We start from the raw sequence: 22,717 nt of genomic DNA, 5'->3' as shown, positions 1-22,717 counted from the left end.
CTTTTATCCCAGAATCCAGACGCTTCCCTTCGCCTATTCCTAACTCTTCCCGTTCCTTGAAGCGGCCTGTGGGCCTCCCGTCTTGGAGGACCCTGGCAGCAGGAGCCCGGGAGGCGCCTCGGCTGATTGCCTCGCAGGCTCAGAGCCTGGAAACGTTTCAAGGCAATTAGACGGATCCTTGTCTTCCCTGTAAAAAAATAGTTCACAGGTGCATTGAGGTTTCTTCCCCCGGAGTTGGTAAAATGCTTTGAGATCGCGCAGGCGAAAGATGCCTTGCGCAAGTGCAGCGCGCCGGTGTGCTTCTTCCCTGTAAATAATAATAAAAAGTACGTGTACCCCCCGAGTCGTCCATAATTTATCAGCAGGGTTTTAGTGATGGATGCGGCTCTGCGGAGGCCTCTCTTCGCAGGCAGGGAGGAGAGCGGCGCTACTTAGCGCTTGACAAATCGCGGCGCGGGGCAGAGGCTCCCGGAGCTCCGGTTCGGCCCTTTCGCCCCGCGGAGAGCGGTGCTTTAGCCCCGTTTTCCAGGTGGGGAAACTGAGGCCCCAGGCGAGCCGTGATCACGCGCGGACCCAGGCGGCAGCTGCGGGGAGGAGGGTTTCTGCCCGTTCCTTCCATCTAGATCTTCTTGCTACCCACGCGTGGGGCATGATCCCAGGCAAAGCCCCCCGGGCTGCTCCCGTTTGCTTCGGGGGTGGTTAATGAAGCCGCTCGGCACCGAATACCTTGAGGATGTAGCTGTGGTGCTGGAGAGAGCATTTTACCTTAGCTTAATGCTGACTTCTTCCACGCTTCTGTCGCATGGATAAACTTGGGAAATTGTGTCCTCAGCCCTCCTCATTCTGTCTTTTTCTCTCCAAGAGTTCCTGATTTATTAGGAATGAAATCAAATTATATTTTATCACCAGCCTGGGTAACAGAGGGCTGAAAGATTAAATTCCAGCATGACAGCCAGCGGTGAGGGAAGAAACAGGAATCATATCTCTGTTTGGTTACAGCATGTTATTATCGGGCACTGGTCTCTGAGAGACAAATTATGGTTTTCTTGAAGGATCTTTATTTAATTTTTTTTTTTTTTATCTTGCTGTAGCTGTCAGGGTGGTGGCTTGGAGTTAAATTGCAGCTGTCCCTGCCCCCCCCCCCGCCCCGGTGAACAAGCTCCTGGAAAGACCGAGGGCTGCGGAGTCGCCGTGCTCTGCCAGCCCGGGGCTCTCTGCTGGCGAAGGGTGGATTTGGGGGAATGGAAAGGTGTAACGCGGAGCTCGGATCCCGGCGGGAGGTTTCCCGGGGGGTGCACGTGGGGCAAAGGCGGCGGGGAGCCGCGGCGGAGCCGGCTCGAGCTCCCCAGCTCGCTGCCTTGCCTGCGGCCGCGGCGAAGCACGGGGCTGTGCCCCCGCGTCGCGCGCGCCCAGGGTTTTCTCTGCACCCCCCTCCCGCCCCAAACTTTGGAGGAGATGTTCCCCTTCTGTGTGCGGCGCTCGTCTCCGGCGTGTCGCGTCAAGGGGAGAGCCAGCACGCACGAACGAGAGCAGAAGAAAATAACGACCCACCCCAAATAACCGCCCATCTCTCCCCGCTCCGCAGCCTTGTCGTGTCTGCGGGAGGCAGGGGGGGAACGAAAGCGGGAGGAGGAACGAGGCAAGAGATTTCTGTGCTGCTGGGAGGAGGCTGTGAGCGTGCCTCATCCTGGGGAATAAATTAGAATACATCTTGGGCTCCTGGAATAAATTAGCTGCATGGCAAGGAGGGGAGATTTGTTTCCTGGGGAAACGAGGCTGCCTCTTTAGCGAGGTAGAAACACCTCCAGGGCTTGAATTTCGGAGCTGATCTAATCTTCGGGCAGGTGCGACTTTAAAGCTGACTTGCTCGTCTCCTGGCGCCGTTAAAAAGCAGAGCGGGGTTATGGCCCGGGGAGAGACGGGCTGCGGTGTCGCTTGAGTCTCCCAACAGCGTTCGAGTTAAAGGGGTTATGGACAGAGGAGAAACTGAGTGTCTCTGCCTCCCTCCGTAGCCATCCGTCCCTCCCTCCATCGCCGCATCCACCCCACACCGCTGTCTCCCCACCAACCGCACATTCCGCGCTCGGCAGAAGCCATTAGGAATGACAAAGCACCTTTTTGTTTTAAAGATGGGTCCCGGGAGCAGCAGGCAAATTGCCTGGTTCATGCATAATAAACCAGGCGTGGAAACACACAAAGTAATAGGCTACATTTGTAGAGAAACAAAATCATTAAGCGAGCCTGTTTGCAGGGTTGCCTGGAAAAAAAAAAGGAAAAAATAAAGCGAGGCTGGGTGCAGAGGAACTTGCAAAACCTCTCTAGTGCCCCTCTTGGCATCAGCTCCCGCTAAAAGCTTCCGTGAAATGGGTCAGTGGAGCCCTGCGTGCTTCCCGGGAGCAAACGGGCTGCGCCGGGCTCCCGCTGCTGCCGGCCCGGGGCTGCGAGCCGGGAACGGCAGCGGCATCTCGAATCCCGGATAGGGCTGGTTGGGAATGCTCCGGGAGAAACGCTTTCCCTGGGGGGTGCGGTGGAGGGTAGGAGCAGGACGATGCATGCAAAACGGGGACGGCACCGGGCCGGGACCAGGTCCTGCTCCGGGCACCGGCGGCGTCGGCATCCCCAGGACCCCAGAGGGGCCCTGTCCCTCCTCGCCTGCCCGGGGGGGCCGCTCGTGCCCTCCCCGCCGCGATGCTTTCTGCAGAACAAACGCAATAGGCAGCCCCTTTTTTAACATTTATATTTATATATATATATAAAAAAATTAAATATATATAATATATCGTGTTTAAGACTAAAAATATAGTACATAATATTTAAAAAAAAGGAAAATGAAAAATAAAAAAATGGAAGGTTTTGGGCAGGGCAGGGGTGAGGATCACAGATAACGTCTCTCTGGGGGTCTAAAACAGCCTGTGCTAAGAAAAGGGACCCGCTTCCTTCTCCGCCGCTAACCCCGGGCTCCCTTTCAGGCTGCCCGACGGTGCCGGGGGAGCAGGAGGTGGCCTCGGGGCCCATCCCGACTCCCCCCCCCCCCCGGGGGTTAATTTAAAGCTTCAGCTTCGATGCACAGCACCTCCTGAGCGGGGCCGGCTGTGCCGGGACGCCCGTCGTGCCGGGCCGGCGGCTGCGGAGGAGGCGGCTATTGCTACGGACGGCGGGATGCAGCACGCGGGGCGAGACGCGGCTGTCCCGGGTGGGCACGGGGTGGGGGGGTGGGGGAGCAGGAAGGTGTTAAAGGGCAGGAGGGGTTAAATCAGGCACCGTTGCAAGAAATGGCACGCATCCGGCCCGGGGCCAGGCGGGGACGAGCGCTGCAGCCGGCAGCACGCGCCGGCGCCGAGCCCGGCGCCCTGCGGGGTCCGGGCAGTACCTTGGGGGTCGGGTTGTAACGCTGAAGGCGAGGCGGCGGGGGGGCCGGAGAGGGGCTGGCCCCCGCAGCTCGGCTCCGCCAGCCCCTTTCCCGCGCGCTCGCCCCCGGCGTCGTACCTGCTTGCTACGGGGCCGGCCCCGAGCCGCCGGCCGCGGAGGAGCGGGACCGGGCGGCGCGGGGCGAGCCGTCTCGTACCTCACCCCAGCCGGCCGCGGAGGCGCCCGGGCCTGGCTGGGTTTTGGGCTTGTAGGGATCGCCCCCCCCTGCCCCGGGGCGGCCGCGTACCGTCGTCGATGTGCCGGCCCAAACGCTCGCCCGAGCGCTGGGGGCCCACGCCGGGAGCCTGCTCCGGGGGCTTCGCGGGAAGCAGGGGGGCTCGCTGCTGGTCGGGAGGGCGGTCCCCGCGGGGGGCTACTTCTCTACATACAGCTTTATATACATTCATGAACGGACCCCCCCCCCCCCACCCCGGCTCCCCAGGACAGCGCGTGCCCTCGGCTGCGCCGGCGCGGACCCGTCCGCAGCACCGTCACCGTCACCCTCCCAGCCGGCCCCGGCACGTCGGCGGCGCCTCCACCTCAACCGCCTTGTTGGAAAAAAAGATTAAAAAAAAAAGGGGCTCGAGGGCAGCCGGCCGTGGGGGGCCGGCGAGCCGCGGCCGCACCGGTGCCCGCAAACGCGTGCCGGAGTGCCCAGCTGTGCCGCGCCGGGTCCCGGCGCCCGCAGGCTCCCGGGTGCTCCGCGCGTCCCGACGCCGGCAGCACCCATCAAAATCAAGGCACCGGGAATGGGAATGGGCTGGGCTGGGGCCTTTCGGGGAGCAAACTGAAACCAGACCTTATATATATATATATATATATATATGCATGTATATACATACATATATACATATATATAGACACACGTCGTGTCTCCAGCGGCCCCCGTGCACGGGGGTTGCTTGGGGACAGGGCCCTGGACGGAGCGGGTCTCCGGGTGCAGCATGGCTCGTGGGCTGCCCCTTTTCGGGAGGAGGGAGAGGCGGGTGCTGGCTCGGCGCCGGGCGGACCCGGACCCCCGGTTTCCGGGGAGGATCCAGCCCCGGGGAGCCCTCGCAGCCGCGCGATGCAGCCGAGGCGGCGGCTCCCGCGTTCCCCGGCCGGTGCGGGGCACGGAGGGCGGGCGCGGGGCAGAGCGGGCGGCGGCGCTGCCCCGGCAGTGCCCGGCCCCGCCGTCCCTCTTCCCAGAAGGTACCGAAACGAAAGGATGGGAAGCCCAGCGGGCGGATGAGTGGAAGCTCGAGGAGAAGGGAGCCGGGGCAGGTCCCCGCGGCCGGCAGAGCCCCGGGCAGCCGGCTCCAGGAGCCCGGCCGCGGGCCGAGGAGCGGGACCAGAGGGTCGGGACGAGCCCCTGAATATCAGGGGACAGCGGCGAGGTTCCTGCGACCCTCCCTGCCGCTCGCCCGCGGGGCCGGCTCCCCCCGGCCGCCCGCCCTCAGACGTGCGTCTGCATCCGCTGCTGGAAGCGCTGCCCGTAGTCCGAGTGCTGGGAGGTGTAGGAGAAGCGCGTGGCGCTGGCGTACTTGCCCATGGCGTCGTAAGCCTCGTAGGGCGCCCGCTCCAGGCCCGGCGCCGGCGGCTGCCCGTAGCCCAGGCGGTAGGCGGTGTAGCCGGCGCCGGCCGGGAAAGCGCCGTGCCCCCCGTAGTTCTCGTAGGAGAGCTGGCTGGCCGTCTCGGCGGCCGCCGTGCCCGGCGGCGGCCCGGCGCCCGGCGCCGTCTCGGCGCCGTAGTCGGCGGCGGGGCCGCGGCTGTAGGTGTTGAGCTGGGCGTAGCCGCTGGAGTGGGAGAGGCGGGAGGGCGGGCGGGTATCGTAGCGCGCCGCCGCCGCCGCGCCGGGGTTGCGGTAGTCGGCGTAGAGCACGGAGCGGGACGACGGGCGGTCCTCGTGCGCGCGGACGTTGTAGTACCCGTTGGTGGGGTCCTGCGAAGGGAGCGGGCGGCGGTGAGGGGAGGCCGCATCGCCCCCAGCGGAGACCGAGCTCCCTCGGGAGGGGGCCCAGGAGTCCTGGGGCGTCCTTGTCCCCACCTCGGAGCATCCCCGGGACCTGGGGAGCCTCCCCCCGCCCCTCGCCGGGGTCCTGCTTCGGCATGCACCGGTGCCGTGCAGGGCTGATGCACACGTGTGCAGGGCTGATGCACCAGTGCAGGGCTGATGCACGTGTGTGCAGGGCTGATGCATGCGTGTGCAGGGCTGATGCACACGTGCACAGGGCTGATGCACCGACACAGGGCTGATGCACGTGTGTGCAGGGCTGATGCACACGTGCCCAGGGCTGATGCATGCGTGCCCAGGGCTGATGCACCGGCACAGGGCTGATGCACGTGTGTGCAGGGCTGATGCACACGTGCACAGGGCTGATGCACCGACACAGGGCTGATGCACGTGTGTGCAGGGCTGATGCACACGTGCCCAGGGCTGATGCATGCGTGCCCAGGGCTGATGCACCGGCACAGGGCTGATGCACGTGTGTGCAGGGCTGATGCACACGTGCACAGGGTTGATGCACATGTGTGCAGGGTTGATGCACCAGCTCAGGGCTGATGCACGCGTGCGCAGGACCTGCACCTCCGCTGCCCCCACCAACGCGCGCTCCCCATGCCCCGGCGCGGTCGGCAGCCCTTGCTCGCGCGGCTGTGCCGCACCTTGAGCTCGTACTCCTCGCGGGTGTCGATGGTGTCGCAGCGAAGGTCCTGCTTCAGGTCCACGTCATCCTTGAAGGACTGCGGGACAACGGGGAAGAGCAACGGCGAGTTCCTCCCTGCTCCCGTGGTCCCGGAGCAGGGCAGGGGACCCCGGAGTCCGGGCTCCGGCGTGACCCCGCCAGGAGAGGGGGGGAGGACCCCCTACCGAGTAGATGGCCTTCATGACGCGGGTGGCCGTGGAGACGCTGGCCGTGTCCTCCTCGCGGTCCGCGTGCAGCGTCAGCGGCTCCCTGTTCACCGTCTCCACCTTGATGTCCAGCTTGCGCAGGGTGACGTCCTTGCGGCCTGGGGGGCGGCGGGCGGCGGCTCAGCCTCCACGCGCCCGGCGCGTCCCCCCCGCCCCGCGGCCCCTTCCCCGTGTCCCCGTCCTGCCGCGGCTACTCACTTCCTTTGCGGCGCCGGTAGAGGAAGCAGGCGAGGGCGACGAGGAAGGCGATAACGAGGATGCTGGCGCCGATGGTGCCCCCCGCGATGATGCCCACGGGCAGCACCTCTGCAGGGGACGGGGTGGACGGGCACGTTAGCCGGGCACAGGCGACCGCCCCGCCGGGGGCTGGCCCCGGCCCCGGTGCCGCGCCGGCGCCGCGGTACCTTTCTCATCCAGCTGGATGATGGCGGTGCCCGGCCCGAAGCTGTTCCAGGCCGTGCAGTTGTAGCGGGTCTGGAAATCGGCGTCCATGACGTTGTTGATGGTGAGGGTGGAGAGGACGCCGCTGCCCGTGTTGGTCCGCTCCACCGTGTAGCGCTCCAGCGTCCCGGCCTCCAAGATGTTCTCCTTCCAGGCCCACGCCTGGCCCGGCGGCGGCGGCGCCGGAGCGAGGAGGAGGAGGCCGGGTGAGTGCCTTCCTCCACCCGCCCGCCCGCCCCGGCCCCCCGCCCGCCGGCTTCGGCCCCGCGCCGCGCGCGGCACTCACGATGCGGTCCGGCGGCGGCGTGCTGCCGATGAAACACTCCACCTTGCCGCGGTCGCCGCGCGCCGCGTACTGCACGGCCTCGCTCGAGATGATGGGGGGCCCTGGGGGTGCGGGCGCCGCGTCAGCGAGCCGCCGCCGGGGCGCCCGTCCCCGGCGGCAGAGCCGAGCGCCGGGGAGGCCGCCGCGGCGGAGCTCGGGGCCGCGGGGCGCTCACCGTTGACGAAGAGGGTGACCTCGCGCTCGCCCACGCCGATGCGCGGCACGATGGCTTTGCAGACGTACTGCCCCGCGTCCGCCTGCGTGACGGACTTCAGGTAGAGCTGGTTGCTGTTGCTGAGGACCTGGGGGCGAGCGCGGGGTCAGGGCGTGCGAGCGGGGGCCGGCGCCCGCCCCGGCCGCCCCGCGGCTCCCTACCATGTTGGACTCCTTCTTGGTCCAGGTGAGCGTGAGCGGAGGGTTGCCGGACCAGACGCACGTCAGCGTCACGTCGGAGCCGATGTCCGTGGTGGTGGGCTTGGGGTCCACCACGATTCGAGGGGCAACTGGGCGGGGGGGAGGAGGGGGGCAGCGGGTGAGGGGCAGCGCCGGGGAGGCGGGTGGCCGCCCCGCGCCCGGCGCCGGCCCCACTCACAGTGCACGTCCACCAGCGTGCTGACGTTGGTGCTGCCGACGTCGTTGTGCACCTCGCAGGAGACGGGCTCCGTGAAGAAGGAGTAATCCACCTGCGTCTCGTACTTGTTCTCCTTGGCGTCCTCGATGACCACGCCGCCCTTGGCCCACCTTTTTTGGGGGGGGGGGAGCCGGGGCCGGGGGGTGGAGGCGGCGCCGCGAGGCCCCGGGGGAGACCCCGGCTCCGGCGGCGCCGCCGGGTCCCGCGCGGTTCCCGCCGCCCCCCCTCACCTGTAGCCTTTGATTTCGGGGTTGGCGGTGGCCATGCAGGTGAACACGACCCTCTCGCCCTCCTGCACCGTCTGCGGCTGGATGGAGAGCGTGACCGCGGGCGGATCTGCGGGGAAGCGGGCAGCGCTGCGCGGGCGCCGGGACGGGTCGGGGAGACGGGGCGCCGGGCAAAAAGCCGCCCTGCCCGCCCGGCGAGCCCCTTCCCCGCGGGGCAGAGCCTTCCCGCGGCAGCCACTGGAGGTCGGTGTTCGCCGCCGAGTCCCGGCACGGGCACGGGCACGGCTGAGCCCCCCGCGCCGGGCACGCACCGCCGCCGCTGCGCTCCCGCCCCCGTCCCCTGCCCGGCGCGCCCCGGCGCCCGCGGGACTCACGGTGCACGTTGAGCTTGACGAAGGTCTCCTTGCCGGCCGGGACGGCGTCGTTCACGCTGCGGCAGGAGAAGACGCGCCCGATGTCGAGGTCGGTGGGGTTGATGCCCAGCTGGCTGGTCGTCGTCTCCCGCTTGCCGTCGGCCAGCAGCTCCTGCCGGGGAGAGGGGAGCTGCGGCAGCGGCGGGGAAGCGGCGGGGCCGAGCGGCGCCGGGCGCCCGCGCCTCCCTACCGTGCTGGTGATGGCTCCGTCCTGCTGCAGCCCGTCCCGGTACCAGACGATGGTGGCGGCGGGCTTGGCGCTGCGCGCCCGGCACGTCAGGTTGTAGGGCGTCCCCGCTCGGAGCAGGATCTCGGGGGCCCCGTCGATCGTAGGGTCTTCGGGGGGGACTGCGAGAAGGGGCACGGGCGGGCGCGGGTCAGCGGGCGCCGGCACGCGCCGGCATCGCGCCACGGCGGCCCCGGGGATCCGGGCCGCCTAATATCGACAAATCGATGCTCTTCCGATGAAGGGAAGCGATGAAGGCAGCGAGAGCCGGGCGCAGGGGGGGGACCTCGCGCCGCGGCCGCCCGGGGACCCCCCCGCCCCCAGGAGCCCCCCGGGCCCGGGGACGCTCCTGCCGGCCCGGCGCGGGGAGAGCCCCAGCCACGTCTCCCGCTCGCTCGCCTTTTATCTCCCGTCTCTACCGGGAATTTCAATGCCAGGGGAAGAAGGAGAAAGAGGAGGGGGAGGAAATTAAGAAAAGCAAGAAATCCACCCCAAAACCCCATTCATGTAACATTTCCGCTGCGGCTCTGGCATCTTCTTCTTTTTTTTTTTTACAAGACACAAAAGTCAGGGAAATCAAAGTTACTGCACTCGTAGGTCCCGTAACTCAGCCGCGGCGTGAATATAGATTAAGGCATTAAAGATAATGGCACATCCAGGCGGCCGTGGGGATGGGGGAGGGCTGGAGCGCAGGCGGCGACGGCGCGCCGGGCTCCTGCCGGATGAACGCGGCCGGCAGCGGGGCGGGCACGTCCCCCCGGGGCCGGGGAGAGGGGGGGACGCGGTGCCGGGGCGCGGGGTGGCCCCGGGGGTGCACGGCGCAGCGCGCGGCCGCCCGCTCCTTACTGAGCACGGTGAGCTTGGCGCGGCGGGAGCGCAGCGCCGCCTCCGTGGCCTGGCACTCGTAGACGGCGTCATCGGAGAGCTCGGCGTCGGTGATCTCCAGGTTGTACTGGCCCGAGTCGGCCGTGCCCACGATGCGGTAGCGCGGCCAGGCTGCGGGGCCGGGGCAGGGTCAGGCGGCGCGGCGGCGGCTCCGTCCCCGCGCCCGGCTGCGCCCCGTTTCGGCCCCCATCTGCCAGGGCCGGGGCATTTCTTGGAGCAGCCAGTGCTGCCAGGCGCAGGCGGAGCCGGCCGGCCCGGCGTGCCCACCCGTGCACACGCTTGCCCGGGGATGCGCGTGCGCTGGCGTGCGTGCATGCGGCGGCAGGCAGCAACGGCACGGCCGGGCTTGGCTGGGAGCACCGTGAGGAAGGGAGGCGGGAAGGGGAAGCGGTAGCCAGGCCCGGGGCCGGCCCTGGCCCTGCGGGACACGGGAGCAGCCAGCGGGGATCCCCGGGGCACACAGGATCCCTGGGCACACAGGATCCCCGGGGCACACAGGATCCCTGGGCACACAGGATCCCTGGGGCACGCAGGATCCCCGGGGCACGCAGGATCCCCGGGGCACGCAGGATCCCTGGGCACACAGGATCCCTGGGCATGCAGGATACCCGGTGCATGCAGGATCCCTGGGCACACAGGATCCCTGGGGCACGCAGGATCCCCAGGCACACAGGATCCCTGGGCACACAGGATCCCTGGGGCACGCAGGATCCCCGGGGCACGCAGGATCCCTGGGCACGCAGGATCCCCAGGGCACGCAGGATCCCCGGTGCACGCAGGATCCCCGGGGCACGCAGGATCCCCGGGCACACAGGATCCCTGGGCACACAGGATCCCCAGTGCACGCAGGATCCCTGGGCACGCAGGATCCCCGGGCACGCAGGATCCCTGGGCACACAGGATCCCTGGGCACGCAGGATCCCCGGTGCATGCAGGATCCCCGGGCACACAGGATCCCTGGGGCACGCAGGATCCCCGGGGCACGCAGGATCCCTGGGCACGCAGGATCCCTGGGCACGCAGGATCCCTGGGCACGCAGGATCCCCGGTGCATGCAGGATCCCCGGGCACACAGGATCCCTGGGCACACAGGATCCCTGGGCATGCAGGATCCCTGGGCACGCAGGATACCTAGCGCCCGGGGGCTGCGCGGTGCTGGCGGAGCCCCCGGTGTCTGCAGGCGCCCGGCCGCGTGCAGGAAGGAGCCGCGAGCGGGCGCTGGGGGCTGCCCGGTGCTTTGCTGCACCCCCGAGCCCCCCGCGCCTCTGCCCGCCGTACCTTTGAGCCCCTGCCCCATGCCCAGGGCCAGCCCGTCTTTGGTCCATTGCACGATCCCCGAATAATTTAGCACCACGCAGGAGAGGACGATCCGCTGGCCGGCCACGACGGTCTGGTCCTCCGGCTCCTCCACGAAGCGGGTCTGGGCGACTGGGCGCAGAGGGAGGGCGTGAGCGAGGGCGCGGGGCGCCGCGCACGCCGGTGCCCGGTGCTCCGTCATGCCGGCGGCGCGGCCGGCTGCAGCCGAGCGGGCGCCGCGGCCGGCCGAGCGGGGCTGCCCCCCGCCAGCGCGGCCCCGGCCCCGGCCCCGGCCCCGCGCGCGCTGCAGGCGGCATCGATCGCGGCGTCACGCGGCGGCCGTATCGACCCTGGGCGGTGGAGGGGGGGGCGCGGGGTGAGCCCACGTGTGCACACGCGTGTGCAGAGCCTGCAAACCGGGCCAGGACTCCTGGGCCCCCTGCGCGGCGCGGGGGGGGGGGGGCCCCGGGCGCGGTCGTCCTTTCCCCCCTTGGCAGCCTTTTCCCGAAGCACCACGGCGATTTCCGCCGCGGCGGGGGCCCGGGGGCCGGGGGAGGCGAAATCCCTTCTGGGGAGCGTGAGCTCCACCAGCCGCGGCTCGGGGCCCCGCCGCCGCCGCCGCCTTTGATCCTCCCAGCACAGCCGCCGGCGGCTCCCGCGGTCCCCGGCCCCGGGCTGCCGCCTGCCTTCCCGGGAGCCCCCGCCGGAGCGCTCCTGTCCCCCCGGCGCGGGGCTGAGCTGCCGGCGCTGCCCCCCGCCGCTCCCCGGCACGGCGACGGGGACGGAAACTCGCGGGGACCCGGGACGGGAGGCGGCAGCCGCGCAGGCAGGGCTGCGCCGACGCTCCCTGCGGCACGGGCGCCTGCGGAGCCCTGATCGGACACCCCGGGAGCCTGGGATCGGTACCGCAGGAACCCCGGGATCAGGTACCCCGGGAGCCTGGGATTGGATACCTCGGGAACCCCAGGATCAGTACCCTGGGAGCCCCGGGATCAGGTATCCCAGGAGCCCTGGGATCGGTACCCTGGGAGCCCCGGGATCGGATACCTCGGGAACCCTGGAATTGGTGCCCCGGGAGCCCTGGGATTGGTACCCTGGGAGCCCCGAGATCAGTACCCTGGGAGCCCCGGGATCGGATACCCCGGGAGCCCTGGGATCAGTACCCTGGGAGCCCCGAGATCGGTACCCTGGGAGCCCCGGGATCAGATACCCCGGGAGCCCTGGGATTGGTACCCTGGGAGCCCCGAGATCGCTACCCTGGGAGCCCCGGGATCAGATACCCCAGGAGCCCTGAGATCGGTACCCTGGGAGCCCCGGGATCGGTACCCTGGGAGCCCCGGGATCGGATACCCCGGGAGCCCTGGGATCAGGTATCCCAGGAGCCCCGAGATCGGTACCCTGGGAGCCCCGGGATCGGTACCCTGGGAGCCCCGGGATTGGATACCCCGGGAACCCTGGGATCGGTACCCTGGGAGCCCCGGGATCGGATACCCCGGGAGCCCTGGGATCAGGTATCCCAGGAGCCCCGGGATCGGATACCCTGGGAGCCCCAGGATCGGTACCCTGGGAGCCCCGGGATCGGATACCCTGGGGGCCCAAATCGGTAGCCCGGGATGGGGATGCCGGAGCCCCAGCGCAGGCCCCGAGCGGCGGGGGCGGCCGGGCCGCTTTGACGTGCGGGCGCCCGCGCAGCCCCTCGCAGACCTGCAGCGGAGGAGGGCGAAGGAGCGGGGAGGGCGGCGAGAGGGAAAGGGAAGGAGAGAGAGAGGGAAGGGGGGAGGAGGGGCCGCACGGAGAAGGAGCTGGCGGGGGCGAGGGGGGGGACGCGGAGACACGGGGAGATCAAAGAGGAAGGTGCCTGGAGAGAGGTGGGCGTGCGGCAAGATCAGAGCCGGGGAAGGGAAGGGGGGAGCGGGACGGGCAGGAGGAGGAGCGCGGGCACGGCGGGCGCCGCGGCGCGCCGAAAGCCGGGCGCTGCCCAGCGCCGAGCGCGTGCAGCCGCGGCATGCACGTGTGCGCCCGCGGGTGCCTGCACAGGTGCGCGTGTGCGAGCGGGTGCCCGCGGGGGCGCGTGCGCACACGCGCGTGCAAGGCCCTGCGCCGTGCGCGCGCCGGAGCGGCACGAGCGCGCGCCGGGGCCGTTCTCGGCACACGGCAGCGCCAAAGCCCGTGGCGGCGGCGGGCGGCGGGCGGGTGGCTTAGGGCGGCGGCGGCGGCTCCGTGCGGGTCCCCCCGAGCAGGCGCACGCGCGTCGAGCGCCTCCGCTCGCTCCGGCCCGGGCGACCCCGCCACGGGGCCCGCAGCCGGCGGGCAGCGGCGGGCACCTGCAAGGCACAAAGCTCTGCGCCCGCCCGCGTGTCCGTCCGTCCGTCCGTCCGCACCGTGCTGGCGGCTCTGCCCTGGGCAGCTGCTGCCCGCCCCGCTCCCGGGCGGCTCCGACCCGGCTGCTCCCGGCGCCGGGGCGCGATGCGCCCGGGATGTTTAGTCTGCAGGAGGGCGATAGGGACCCGGCCGGCGGCCGGGGCGGGGGGAGGCGGCGTTCCCGCGGCGTTCCCGTGGCGTTCCCGCAGCATTCCCGCGGCGTTCCCGCAGCCCGGCCGGGCGGCCGCACGCGCAGCAGGGACCCGGCGGGAGCCGCGCTCCCGGCCCTGTCTCCCTCTATTTATCCAGCGCCGGTCTGATTAAGCCCTGGGGCTGGTGCTCCAATCTCCCTCTCTCTCCTCTCGCTATTAAACTCAGGGTTCAAAGAAAAGCTTTTTATTCGCGCTGACAGCTTTCAGATGGAGCTAAATCTCTCCGCGCTAGACTTTTTTTTATATATATTATTTTATCTCCCTCCCTCCTCCCCTTCCTCTTCTCACTGCTTTTAAATTTAAGCCTTTCCCTCTTCCACTTCCCGAGTTGTTCGCTTCTAATATTGGAAAAAAAAAAAAAGGCACGGGGAGGGGGAAAATATATATATAAAAAGCCCTCCACTAGTTTTATTCCGTGGAGGAGAAAAGAGGATTTGGGCTCGGTGCGGCCGTGCCGGGCAGAGCCGGCAGGGGAGGGCGGCCGCGTGGGGCCGCGGAGGCGCCGGGGCTGCGGGAGCCTCCGCCGGAGCCGGCCGCACCGCGCTGACCTCGGCCCTGGCGCCCCCCCCTCCCGGCTGAGGCTATTTTCAACTCCGGCAATTTGGGTTTCCGGAGGGAGCAAAGCCGTTTCTGCAGGCGGGGGCGGCCGGGCTCTCGGGATGCCCCTCGGAGGCGGGAGCAATTCCCTGCCAGGGACTTAACGGAGATTTGCTCCAGAGGGTCCCTGTTGCCGTCGGCAATTCCGGAGGCTGCTGCGCGGCGATGAGCCGGGCCGGGAGCCGGCAGAGCCGGGCGCTCCGAAGGCATCCCGTTAAATCCCGGCTAACCGGCGCGCGCCCGGGAGGCTCCCGGCGCTCCCGGGCGGCTCCGGCGCCGCGTGCTCCCCCCCCGCCTCCACGGCCGCTCTTTCCGCTCGGGAAGCCGGCGGTAGCCGAGCTCCCCGGGGAAAGGACGCTCCAGTTACTTTCATTTTTTAAAAGGCAAAATTATAAAAACAAATGAGGAGGAGATGGGTTCCCACGTGCCCGGCGCCACTCCGGCCACCGGGCAGCCCCGGCGCGGAAACGCAGCTGCGGCGCCCGCTGCTCCGCTGCCGGGGGCTGCTGCTGCCGGGCCGGCTGCCCGCTCCCCTCCTCCTCCTCCTCCTCCTCCTCCTCCTCCTCCTCCTCCTCCTCCTCCTCCTTCTCCTCCTCCTCCCCGGCTGCCCCGCTCCCGCCGGCCTCCGCCGCCGCCGCCGGAAGAGCCGTTCCTCGATTGCTTGTGACACCAATCTCCCAACAAATTTAGCAGCTCATTTCCCGGCCGATCAACTATTCCACCTCGATTAGCGCCCGGCCGCGGAGACGCCGCCGGCGCGCAGCCGTGCTCCTCGGCGCCGGGCTAGGGCGCGGAAGCGGCCGTCGGGGCGCCCCGCTCGGCCGCCTCCCCCCGGCCGGCGCGCGGGAGGCCGCGAGTCGCAATTAGGCGCAGGGCGAAAATATGCAACGCGGGCAACATGCAAAGCAATTTCCAATTAAAACCTCGCCGGGAAGAGGCATAAATAGCGGGGGAGATGACACCGTGGAATTGGGTTCTATTTTTCCTTCCTGAGCAGCCTTAAATATTCCCCACCTAATAATAATAATACAAAAAAAATGAACTCCCGACTTGCAAAACAACATATAAATTCCCCTCGTAATTACATTACTTTCAACGCTGCAAAGATGCCAATAAAACACGAACCAGCGTCGGGGAGAGAGCAAGGAGAGAGCAGAGCAGGGGAGCTGCTTCCCCGGGCGAGGGCGCGCGGGGCGGCCGGCCGGGCCGGCGAGGGGACCCGGCCTCGCCAGGGGAAGGACGCGGGGCCGGCGCGAGGCAGACGGCGGCCGCCGCGCACAGGGAGCAGGAGGACAAGCGCGGCGTCCGGACGAGAAGGATGCAAACGAAAAGGCCCCGAACAGGGAGGGGAGAGGGAGGAAAAAGGGCGCCCCGTGGGCAGCGGCTCTTCGCGCAGAGCGCCGAGGCTGCCGGGAGGCGCCTGGGGACGAGCAGAGGTTGCTCCGCTCTCGCCGCCGGCATCGCCCGGAGCCGGAGGCTGCGGCACCCTGCGGGACCCCCCGCGCCAAGGAGAGCGCGCGGCGCGGCGCGGCCTCGCCGGAGGGGCCCGGCCGGGCGCCGGGGCTCTTTGTCTCCCTCCCAGCTGCCCCTTGCCGGCTCCGGGGGAAGCTCCGGCGCAGGCCCAAGTTTGCGAGGAGCCGGGCGCCGTCCTGCTGCCGCTGATCCCTGTGAAAGGGGGCAGCGAGGCAGAAAGACAAAGGGGCCGGGCCGGAGCGGGGGCCGCCGGGGCGGCACGGGCACCGCCGCGCCGGCACGGGGCGCGGGGGCACCAGCTGTGAGCGCGCACGGGGCTGTGTGTGCGTGTGCACCAGCTGTGCGTGCGCACGGGAATGTGTGTGTGCACCAGCTGCATGCACGCACAGGAATGCGTGTGTGCACCAGCTGTGTGCACATGCAGGAATGTGTGTGTGCACCAGCTGTGTGCACGCATGGGAATGTGTGTGTGTGTGTTTGCACCAGCTGCGTGCACGCGCAGGAATGCCTGGAGGAGCACGGAGGGTGCACAGGAGCACAGGCTGCACGTGTGCACAGCTGCACGGGCACCGGGCAAGGTGATCCAAGGGGCTCCGTGCCGGCGGCCCCGCGGGCTGCCCGGCTCCGGGTGCCGCGCGGGGCGGAGGGCGGCAGGGCCGGGGGCACCCGCGGGGTCCCTGGGCCTTTGTTGCCTGCACAATCTCGCCGCTGAGCGAGGGGATTAGCTGGGCCTTTGATGCGCTGCAGCAGGGGAAAGGGCCAGAGAGCGGAGCTGCCTTCACACCCCGGCCCTCCTCCTCCTCCCGCCGCTGCCAGACAAAGGCCAGGGCTGCAGCTGTGCAGGACAGCGCAGAGGTGCAGGGAGCTGCAGCTGTGCGGGGCAGTGCAGCTGTGCAGGGAGCTGCAGCTGTGCGGGACAGCACAGAGGTGCAGGGAGCTGCAGCTGTGCGGGGCAGTGCAGCTGTGCAGGGAGCTGCAGCTGTGCGGGACAGCACAGAGGTGCAGGGAGCTGCAGTTGTGTGGGGCAATGCAGATGTGCAGGGAGCTGCAGCTGTGCGGGACAGCGCAGATGTGCAGGGAGCTGCAGCTGTGCGGGGCAGTGCAGATGTGCAGGGAGCTGCAGCTGTGCAGGACAGCGCAGATGTGCAGGGAGCTGCAGTTGTGTGGGGCAATGCAGATGTGCAGGGAGCTGCAGCTGTGCAGGACAGCGCAGATGTGCAGGGAGCTGCAGCTGTGCGGGGCAGTGCAGTTGTGCAGGGTGCTATGCTGCTGTGCAGGGTGCTGCAGCTGTGCGAGGCGCTGCAGATGTGCAGGGTGCTGCAGCTGTGCGGGGCAATGCAGAGGTGCAGGGTGCTATGCAGCTGTGCAGGGCAGTGCAGATGTGCAGGGTGCTGCAGCTGTGCGGGGCAATGCAGATGTTCAGGGTGCTATGCTGCTGTGCGAGGCGCTGCAGATGTGCAGGGTGCTGCCGCTGTGCGGGGCAGTGCAGATGTGCAGGGTGCTATGCTGCTATGCAGGGTGCTGCAGCTGGGCTCCCCCCGCTCCGGGACACCGCCGGAGCCGGGAGCACCGCCGCCGATCCCCTCCCCGGGGCCGATCCCCCCACCCCGGCGCCGAGCGGGGGCAAAGCCGGGCTCCGGCCCGCGGAAGCGCCAGGCTCGGTTAAACCGGGAGCGCGAGCAGAGAGGAGCCGGCCCGGGGCCACGCGAGGCTCTGCCCTTGCTCGTGCCCGCGGCGGAGGGGCCCAGGAGTCCTGGGCGCCGCGCGGGCGCCGGCCCCTGCAGCCCCCGCTCCTCGCGGGAAGGGGCCGCAGCGGCAGCAGCTGGCGGCGCCTCCATCCTCGTTATTTCCCTTCATTTCTGGGGCCGTCGGAATCGTGGAGCAGTGCTGTTTATTGGCTTGAGTTTAATTAATTTGTGTAATATCCCTGTTAGGAACAATGTCTAATTAAGACTTTTGTTTGTGTGTGTGCAGGGGAGGGGAGGGGTGTTCTTCTTTGGGAAAGGGGGAAAAAAACCCTCTAATCATTAACGGAGGGGGAAAAAATATTTAAACAGCGCTGGCATCCTTCCACGGAGCTGCTGGTGAGCGCTCTCGTTACAGATGTCTTAATGAGACATCTCCTAATAATGGGATTATCATTCACATTGAATCGGGACAAGCAGCTGTGAGCGCCAGGCTCCGATCCGCGGCTCAACGCGCGCGCAGGCCCCGCGCCGCCGAAGCCCGGCCTCGTTAGCGCCCGGGCGCAGCGCCGCGAGGCCGCCGTGCCTCAGTTTCCCCCGTGCATCCCCGCGGGGCGCGGGAACGCCGCCGGCTCCGCGCTCCCTGCCCCCTCCGCCGCCGCCGGGAGAATATGGGCAGGAATTTCGGCGCATTCCTGCCTAACCATGGCCGGCTGCGTGCAGAGGCATCGCCCGCGGGCCCCCCCCCCCCCGGCCCCTTCCCGCGCCCGGCGCGGGAAAGCCGCCGCCGCCACGCTGCCACCGGCCTCCGCTCCCCGCCGCCGCCCCGCTCGGGCTCGCGGGGGGCCGCGGCGGGAGCCGGCGGCGGGGCCGGGCGCTTTCCCGCGCGGAGCGGCGCTCCCTGCCCCCCGGCTCGGGCGGCCCGGCGGCGGGAAGGAGGGAGCCAGCAGCCCTGGCTCCCGCTCCCGCCGCTCCTGCGGTCAGAGCCCAGCGATGATCCTAGGAGCCTGGAATTTGAGGAATTTCCTGCCAAGGCTCTCTGGAAGACGAGGGAGAGAAAGGAAACCCGGCGCTTAACCCTCGGCGTCCCGCGCCCCTCCGCCGGCGCCGGCGGGCAGCCCGGGGCTCGGCTTTCTGCCGCTCCGGAGGCGTCGGGGGCAGCCCCGCGGCGCGGAGCCCGGCGCGCCCCGATTCCCCGCGGGAGCGCGCGACCCCCCCGCCCCGCGCAGAGGCTCAAAGCACCGATTGCAAGAAACCCCCCCAGTTTTAAAGGGGCTCCGGGGAGAGGCAGCCGGGGGAGGCCGCGGCCCTCCTCGCCGCCGGGAGCCGCCGCGCTCGCGCGGAGGCGCCGCTGGAAGCCCGAGCGGGATTTTCCCGTGCCCGGGAGCGGCGCCCGCGGGTGCTGCCTTGCACGCCCGCCCGCCGGCTTGCACGCTCGCCGGCGCACACTTTGCCCGGCTCCTTTTCTCCGCCGTTCCTATGGCAACCCCTGCGAGGCACACAACCGCTCTCTAATTTGAAATAAAAGTTGTTTTTTCCTCCCCTCCTCCTTTGCTCCACTCTCGCGCTTTTCCCCCCTCGTATTTTGATTTCCATTTGGATCATAATCCGCCCGTTGCCATGGCAGCGCTGGCAACCCGCTCCGTTGCAGCCCTGCGAGGAAAGGGCGCTCTCCCCCTTCCCCTTCCCCGCGCCTCCTCGCAGCGCCTCTCGCCCTAAACCCGCCCCGGCCCGCGGCCGCAGCGCCCGTGCCCCCGGCCCCAAACCGGGGCACCCGGCGCCTCCGGCCCGGCTCGGGACGCGGGAAGGATTCTCCGCTTCTCCACCCAAGGGCGCCTGCCGGGGCCCCCGGTGGCATCGCCTGCTCCGTGTCCCCTTAACTCTGCCCCCGCGGCTCCCGGGCGGCACCGGGCGCCCCGCGCCCCTCCGCGCCCCGCTCCCGGCGCGGCCGCGGTGGAGGGCGCTGCTGCCGGCGCTCTGCCCCCCGGATCGGCGCCGCATCCGCGCCCGGCGCTCTCGCCTCGCCCCGGCGCCCGCCTCCCTCGCCGGCTGCGCCCGGAGCGGGAGGTTATGGAGAGGAGCCGCCGGCCCAGGAGACTGTAATTATCTGCTAAGTGCGAAAGCTGGAGTGATTAATTAAGAGATAATAAAAAGAAAAGGAGGCTAGAGAGGGAATAACGGATGCTTTGATGATAAAACCCGAGGTAAGGCGAGCAATTAGGGGAATCTTTATGGAGAGTTAGCTGTAATCCCCGTGTTGCCAGCGGAGCAGAGCCCCCAGAAGCCAGGACGCCTGGGCCCCTCCGCGGCCCCGGCACCGGGCAGCGCCTCGGCCACGCGTGGGAAGAGCGGAGCGGCTCGAGGGCGCCCGGGCCGGAAAGGAGCCGGGGGGGGGCAGCATGGATGCAGCGTTCCCGTGCCCCCCGCCACGGGAGCCACGATTAGGCTCGAGGCTCTTTCCCGGCCTCGGGAGCGGATCCCGTCCCGGCTCGCTCGGGAGCGGGTGATTCAGCCCTGGCGCCCGCCGCCGGGGCAAGTCGCGGCACGGGGGCCCCGAGACGCCGCGCGCGCTGGCTCCGGCCCGGCCAACAGAGCCGGACCCCGCGGCCTCCTCCAGCCCTGCCTCTCCCGCGAGCCGGAGGAGAAGCCCCCGGCCACGGCGCGCCGGGGCCCCGCAGCGGCGCTGCCCCCTCCCTCGGCGCCTGAGCCCCTTCCTCGCCGGCGGGTACCGGGGCGCGCGGGACGCCGGACACCCGCTGCGATCGCCTTCCTCCCGCCGCCGGCGCCTCGCGGGGGCTTTCCTCGCCCTGCGGCAGACGACGGTCGTCGCGCGAGTCACCGCGCCAGCGCGGCTCCGGCGGCAGCCAAACTGCTGGGGGGGCAGCGGGGCGCATCCGCGGCCGGGACGAGGGAGACCCGCGCACGCGGCGCGCCGGGGCGTCCTCCGCGCGGGCTCCCGCCGCCGTCCCTCCCGCCCTCCGGAGCCGGCGCTGCTCCGGGATGCTCCGGGCACCGTCTCCAGCCCGGCAGCCCATAGCGCTTCTCCAGCATCTCCCCGCAAGCGAGGGCAGCTTGAGACCCACTCGCGCTCGCTCCACGTGTGGCTCGTGCCTGCCCTGTGCCCGTCTGTCCATCCATCCGTCCAGGCTGGCGAAAGGAGGTGCCTGGAAAAGCCACCAGCGCCGGGCAGAGGGCCCAGGCGTCCTGGCGCTGACGGGCGACCCCTCGCACGCGGCGCGGAGAGGGACGGCTGCAGACCAGGCCTCGTCTTCGAGGCTCTCCCGCGAGCCGGGACGGAGGCGCCGGAGGACGCCGGAGCCCGGGAGCCCCTCGGCCCTCTCTTCCCACCGCGTCCGTCCCGCTCCTCTAAGACGCCCGTGCCCGGCGGCGACGCCTTCGGCTGACGGGAGCAGGGAGCAGCGGGGCCCACGGCGGCGCGTGCAGCGAGCGCGCCGGGTCTCGGAGCGGCCGGGCGAGCGGCCCGCCGCCGCGCGCTGCCTTTCCGCCGGCACCGAACCCCCTTTTCCTCCCACCCGCCGTCCCCGCTGGCGCCCGGCTGCCGCCGCCGCATCCCCTTCCCACCAGCCGCAGTCGCCACCGCTCCAGTTTGGCTGCTCTTCCTTGAGAGGGAAGAGGGGAGGGGGGAAGGAAGTCACAGGGAGAAAGAGAAAAAGAATCGCCCAGAAAATGAATAAATATTTCAATTTGAGGCACAATCACAGCGAGTGATTGAAACGGGGGGAAGAATAATGGGTTTCATTTAGATAAGATACAGAAAATTATTTAGTGAGAAATGAAGAGTGATGAAACCCATTCAACATCTTTGTGCGAGCGGGAGCGTGCGCCCGTGTGCAACTGCATGAACGGCCCTGGCCGCCTCCCCCACCGCGGCAGGCCGGCGTGCACACGCGTGCACACGCGTGCACACGCAGTCCAGCACGCGTTTCCGCACAGCCCCCGTTGCAAAGCTGGGGGGGGCGGCAGCAGCAGCAGGCAGGACCCCCCCCTCCCCCCCGCCTCCGTCTGGGAAGGGCAGCGAAATTGCTGCTCTCCGACGACCCGGAGAAACTTAGCAGGCCGGCGGCGGGGAGCGCGCGGGGAGCGCGGGCCGGCTCCGAGGCGGGAAGTCGCATCCCCGCCTGGCGCAGGAGCGCGACCCGGGAGCGCCGTCCCGGCAGGCCGCTCAGCCCGGGCCCGGCCGGCTCTTGGCGCTGCTGCTGTTTTCTTCCTCCTGTTCCCCCCTCCCCCCCCCACTCCACCAAGAGTTATTAAATTGGGGAAAAAAAAAAAAAAAAAAAAAAGGCCAAAGCAAGGCAGAAAGCGGAGGCAGGCGACGGCGGAGCTGCGCGCGCCTCGCCGCGAGCCCCGCACGGCCCCGCGCGGGAGAGCAGCGCTTTTGTCCCCGGGAGGGCGGCGGGGGCCCCGGGAGGGCGGCGGGGGCCCCGGGATCTGCCCCCCCCCGGGCGGGCCCGGCCCCCCAGGAGCCTCCGCCGGCTCCTTTTAAACCCCCAGCTCGACTCTTCCTTCTCGCTCGGCATCTTAGCAACGCCGCCCCCTTGATTAAAAACTCGACTGGCTCCTGCAGCAGGGAGGGAGCCGGGGGTGGGGTGGGGGGGCTCCCCGTGCCTCAGTTTCCCCCTCCGCCCGGCAGAGAGGGGCCGGCGCCTTGGGCGGGGGGCGGGGGACCCGGGGATGGGGTCGCGGGCAGCCACCAGCACCTTCCCTTCGCGGACGGACGGACAGGCGGACGGATGGACGGGCGGACGGAGAGCAGCCCCCCCTCTCCCGCACCCCCCCGCCGCGCGTCCCCCCGAGGCGGCGCTGCCGGGACGCGCCGGGGCCGGGGCCGGGGCCGGGGCCGGGGCCGGGGCCGGGACGTACCTTGGCCGCGGGCGCCGGCGAGAGTCAGCAGGCAGAGGAGGAGGATCCGCATGCTCCCGCCGCGGCCGCGCTGCGGGCACCGGGCGGCGGGGGGGGGCCGCCGCTCCGCGCCGCCGCCGCCGCCGCCCCGCTCGCCCCGCTGCCCCGCGCCGCCGCCGCCGCCGCCGCTACACCATGGCCCGGCCGCGACGCCACGGGGACGGGCCCGGGCCGCGGCTCCGCTCGCTGCGCGCCGCTCCGCGCCCCGCCGCGCCGCCGAGTGCGCGCTGCCGCCGGGGGGGCGGGGGGGGGGCGGGCCGGGGCGGGGCGGCCGCGCGGAGCGGGGGGGGGAGGCGGGGAGCGAGTGTCCTGCGCGTCCGTGCGCGTCCGTGCGCGCTGCCGTGTGCGCGGGCGCGCGCGGGCGCGCGTTCGTGTGTGCATGTGCGCGGGTTCGCGTGTGCATGTACGCGGGTTCGCGTGTGCTTGTGCATGTCTGCGCGTGCCCGTGCGCGCTGCTGTGTGCGCGGGCGCGTATGCACGTTCGTGTGTGCTTGTGCACGTTCGTGTGCGCACGTTCGAGTGTGCGTGTTCGTGCGTGTCTGTGTGTGCTGCTGTGTGCGCGGGCACGTGTTTGTGTGTGCATGCTTGCACGTTCGTGTGTGCATATGTGCATGTTCCTGCGTGTTTGTGCATGCTGGTGTGTGCATGTGTGTGTTTGTATGGTGGGGGTGCATGTGTGCATGTTTGTGTGTACATATGTGCATGTTTGAGTGTGTGCATGCTGCTGT

At 69.6% G+C, this 22,717-nt stretch overlaps 1 protein-coding gene across 1 annotated transcript; it reads right to left on the bottom strand.

Annotated features, from left to right (window-relative positions):
* Positions 1–2,703: 2,703 nt before the first annotated feature.
* Positions 2,704–22,054, bottom strand: KIRREL1 (kirre like nephrin family adhesion molecule 1). The gene is made up of 15 exons (XM_062597929.1): positions 21,951–22,054; positions 10,724–10,873; positions 9,408–9,557; positions 8,526–8,683; positions 8,297–8,447; positions 7,926–8,031; positions 7,657–7,805; positions 7,440–7,567; positions 7,240–7,366; positions 7,026–7,126; positions 6,703–6,901; positions 6,497–6,604; positions 6,257–6,396; positions 6,052–6,129; positions 2,704–5,329 (listed from the first exon to the last, which is right to left on the bottom strand). The coding sequence occupies exons 1-15, from the start codon at positions 22,000–22,002 to the stop codon at positions 4,844–4,846; spliced, it is 2,283 nt and encodes a 760-aa protein (XP_062453913.1). The 5' UTR covers positions 22,003–22,054; the 3' UTR covers positions 2,704–4,843.
* Positions 22,055–22,717: the final 663 nt, after the last annotated feature.

This window comes from Rhea pennata, chromosome 31 (genome assembly GCF_028389875.1).
Source record: "Rhea pennata isolate bPtePen1 chromosome 31, bPtePen1.pri, whole genome shotgun sequence".
Taxonomy (NCBI): Eukaryota; Metazoa; Chordata; class Aves; order Rheiformes; family Rheidae; genus Rhea; species Rhea pennata.
The sequence above is the reverse complement of the archived record's forward strand: the minus strand, read 5'-3'. Positions and strand labels throughout refer to the sequence as shown.

Bases quoted from the DNA above. Each gene is read 5' to 3' on its own strand.
- KIRREL1 (XM_062597929.1), bottom strand. From the start codon at position 22,002: ATGCGGATCCTCCTCCTCTGCCTGCTGACTCTCGCCGGCGCCCGCGGC. The intron at 10,874-21,950 runs GTACGTCCCGGC...CTCTGCGCCCAG, and splicing joins CGCCGGCGCCCGCGGCCAAG to TCGCCCAGACCCGCTTCGTG. The intron at 8,448-8,525 runs GTAGGGAGGCGC...TCTCCCCGGCAG, and splicing joins ACGGAGCCATCACCAGCACG to GAGCTGCTGGCCGACGGCAA.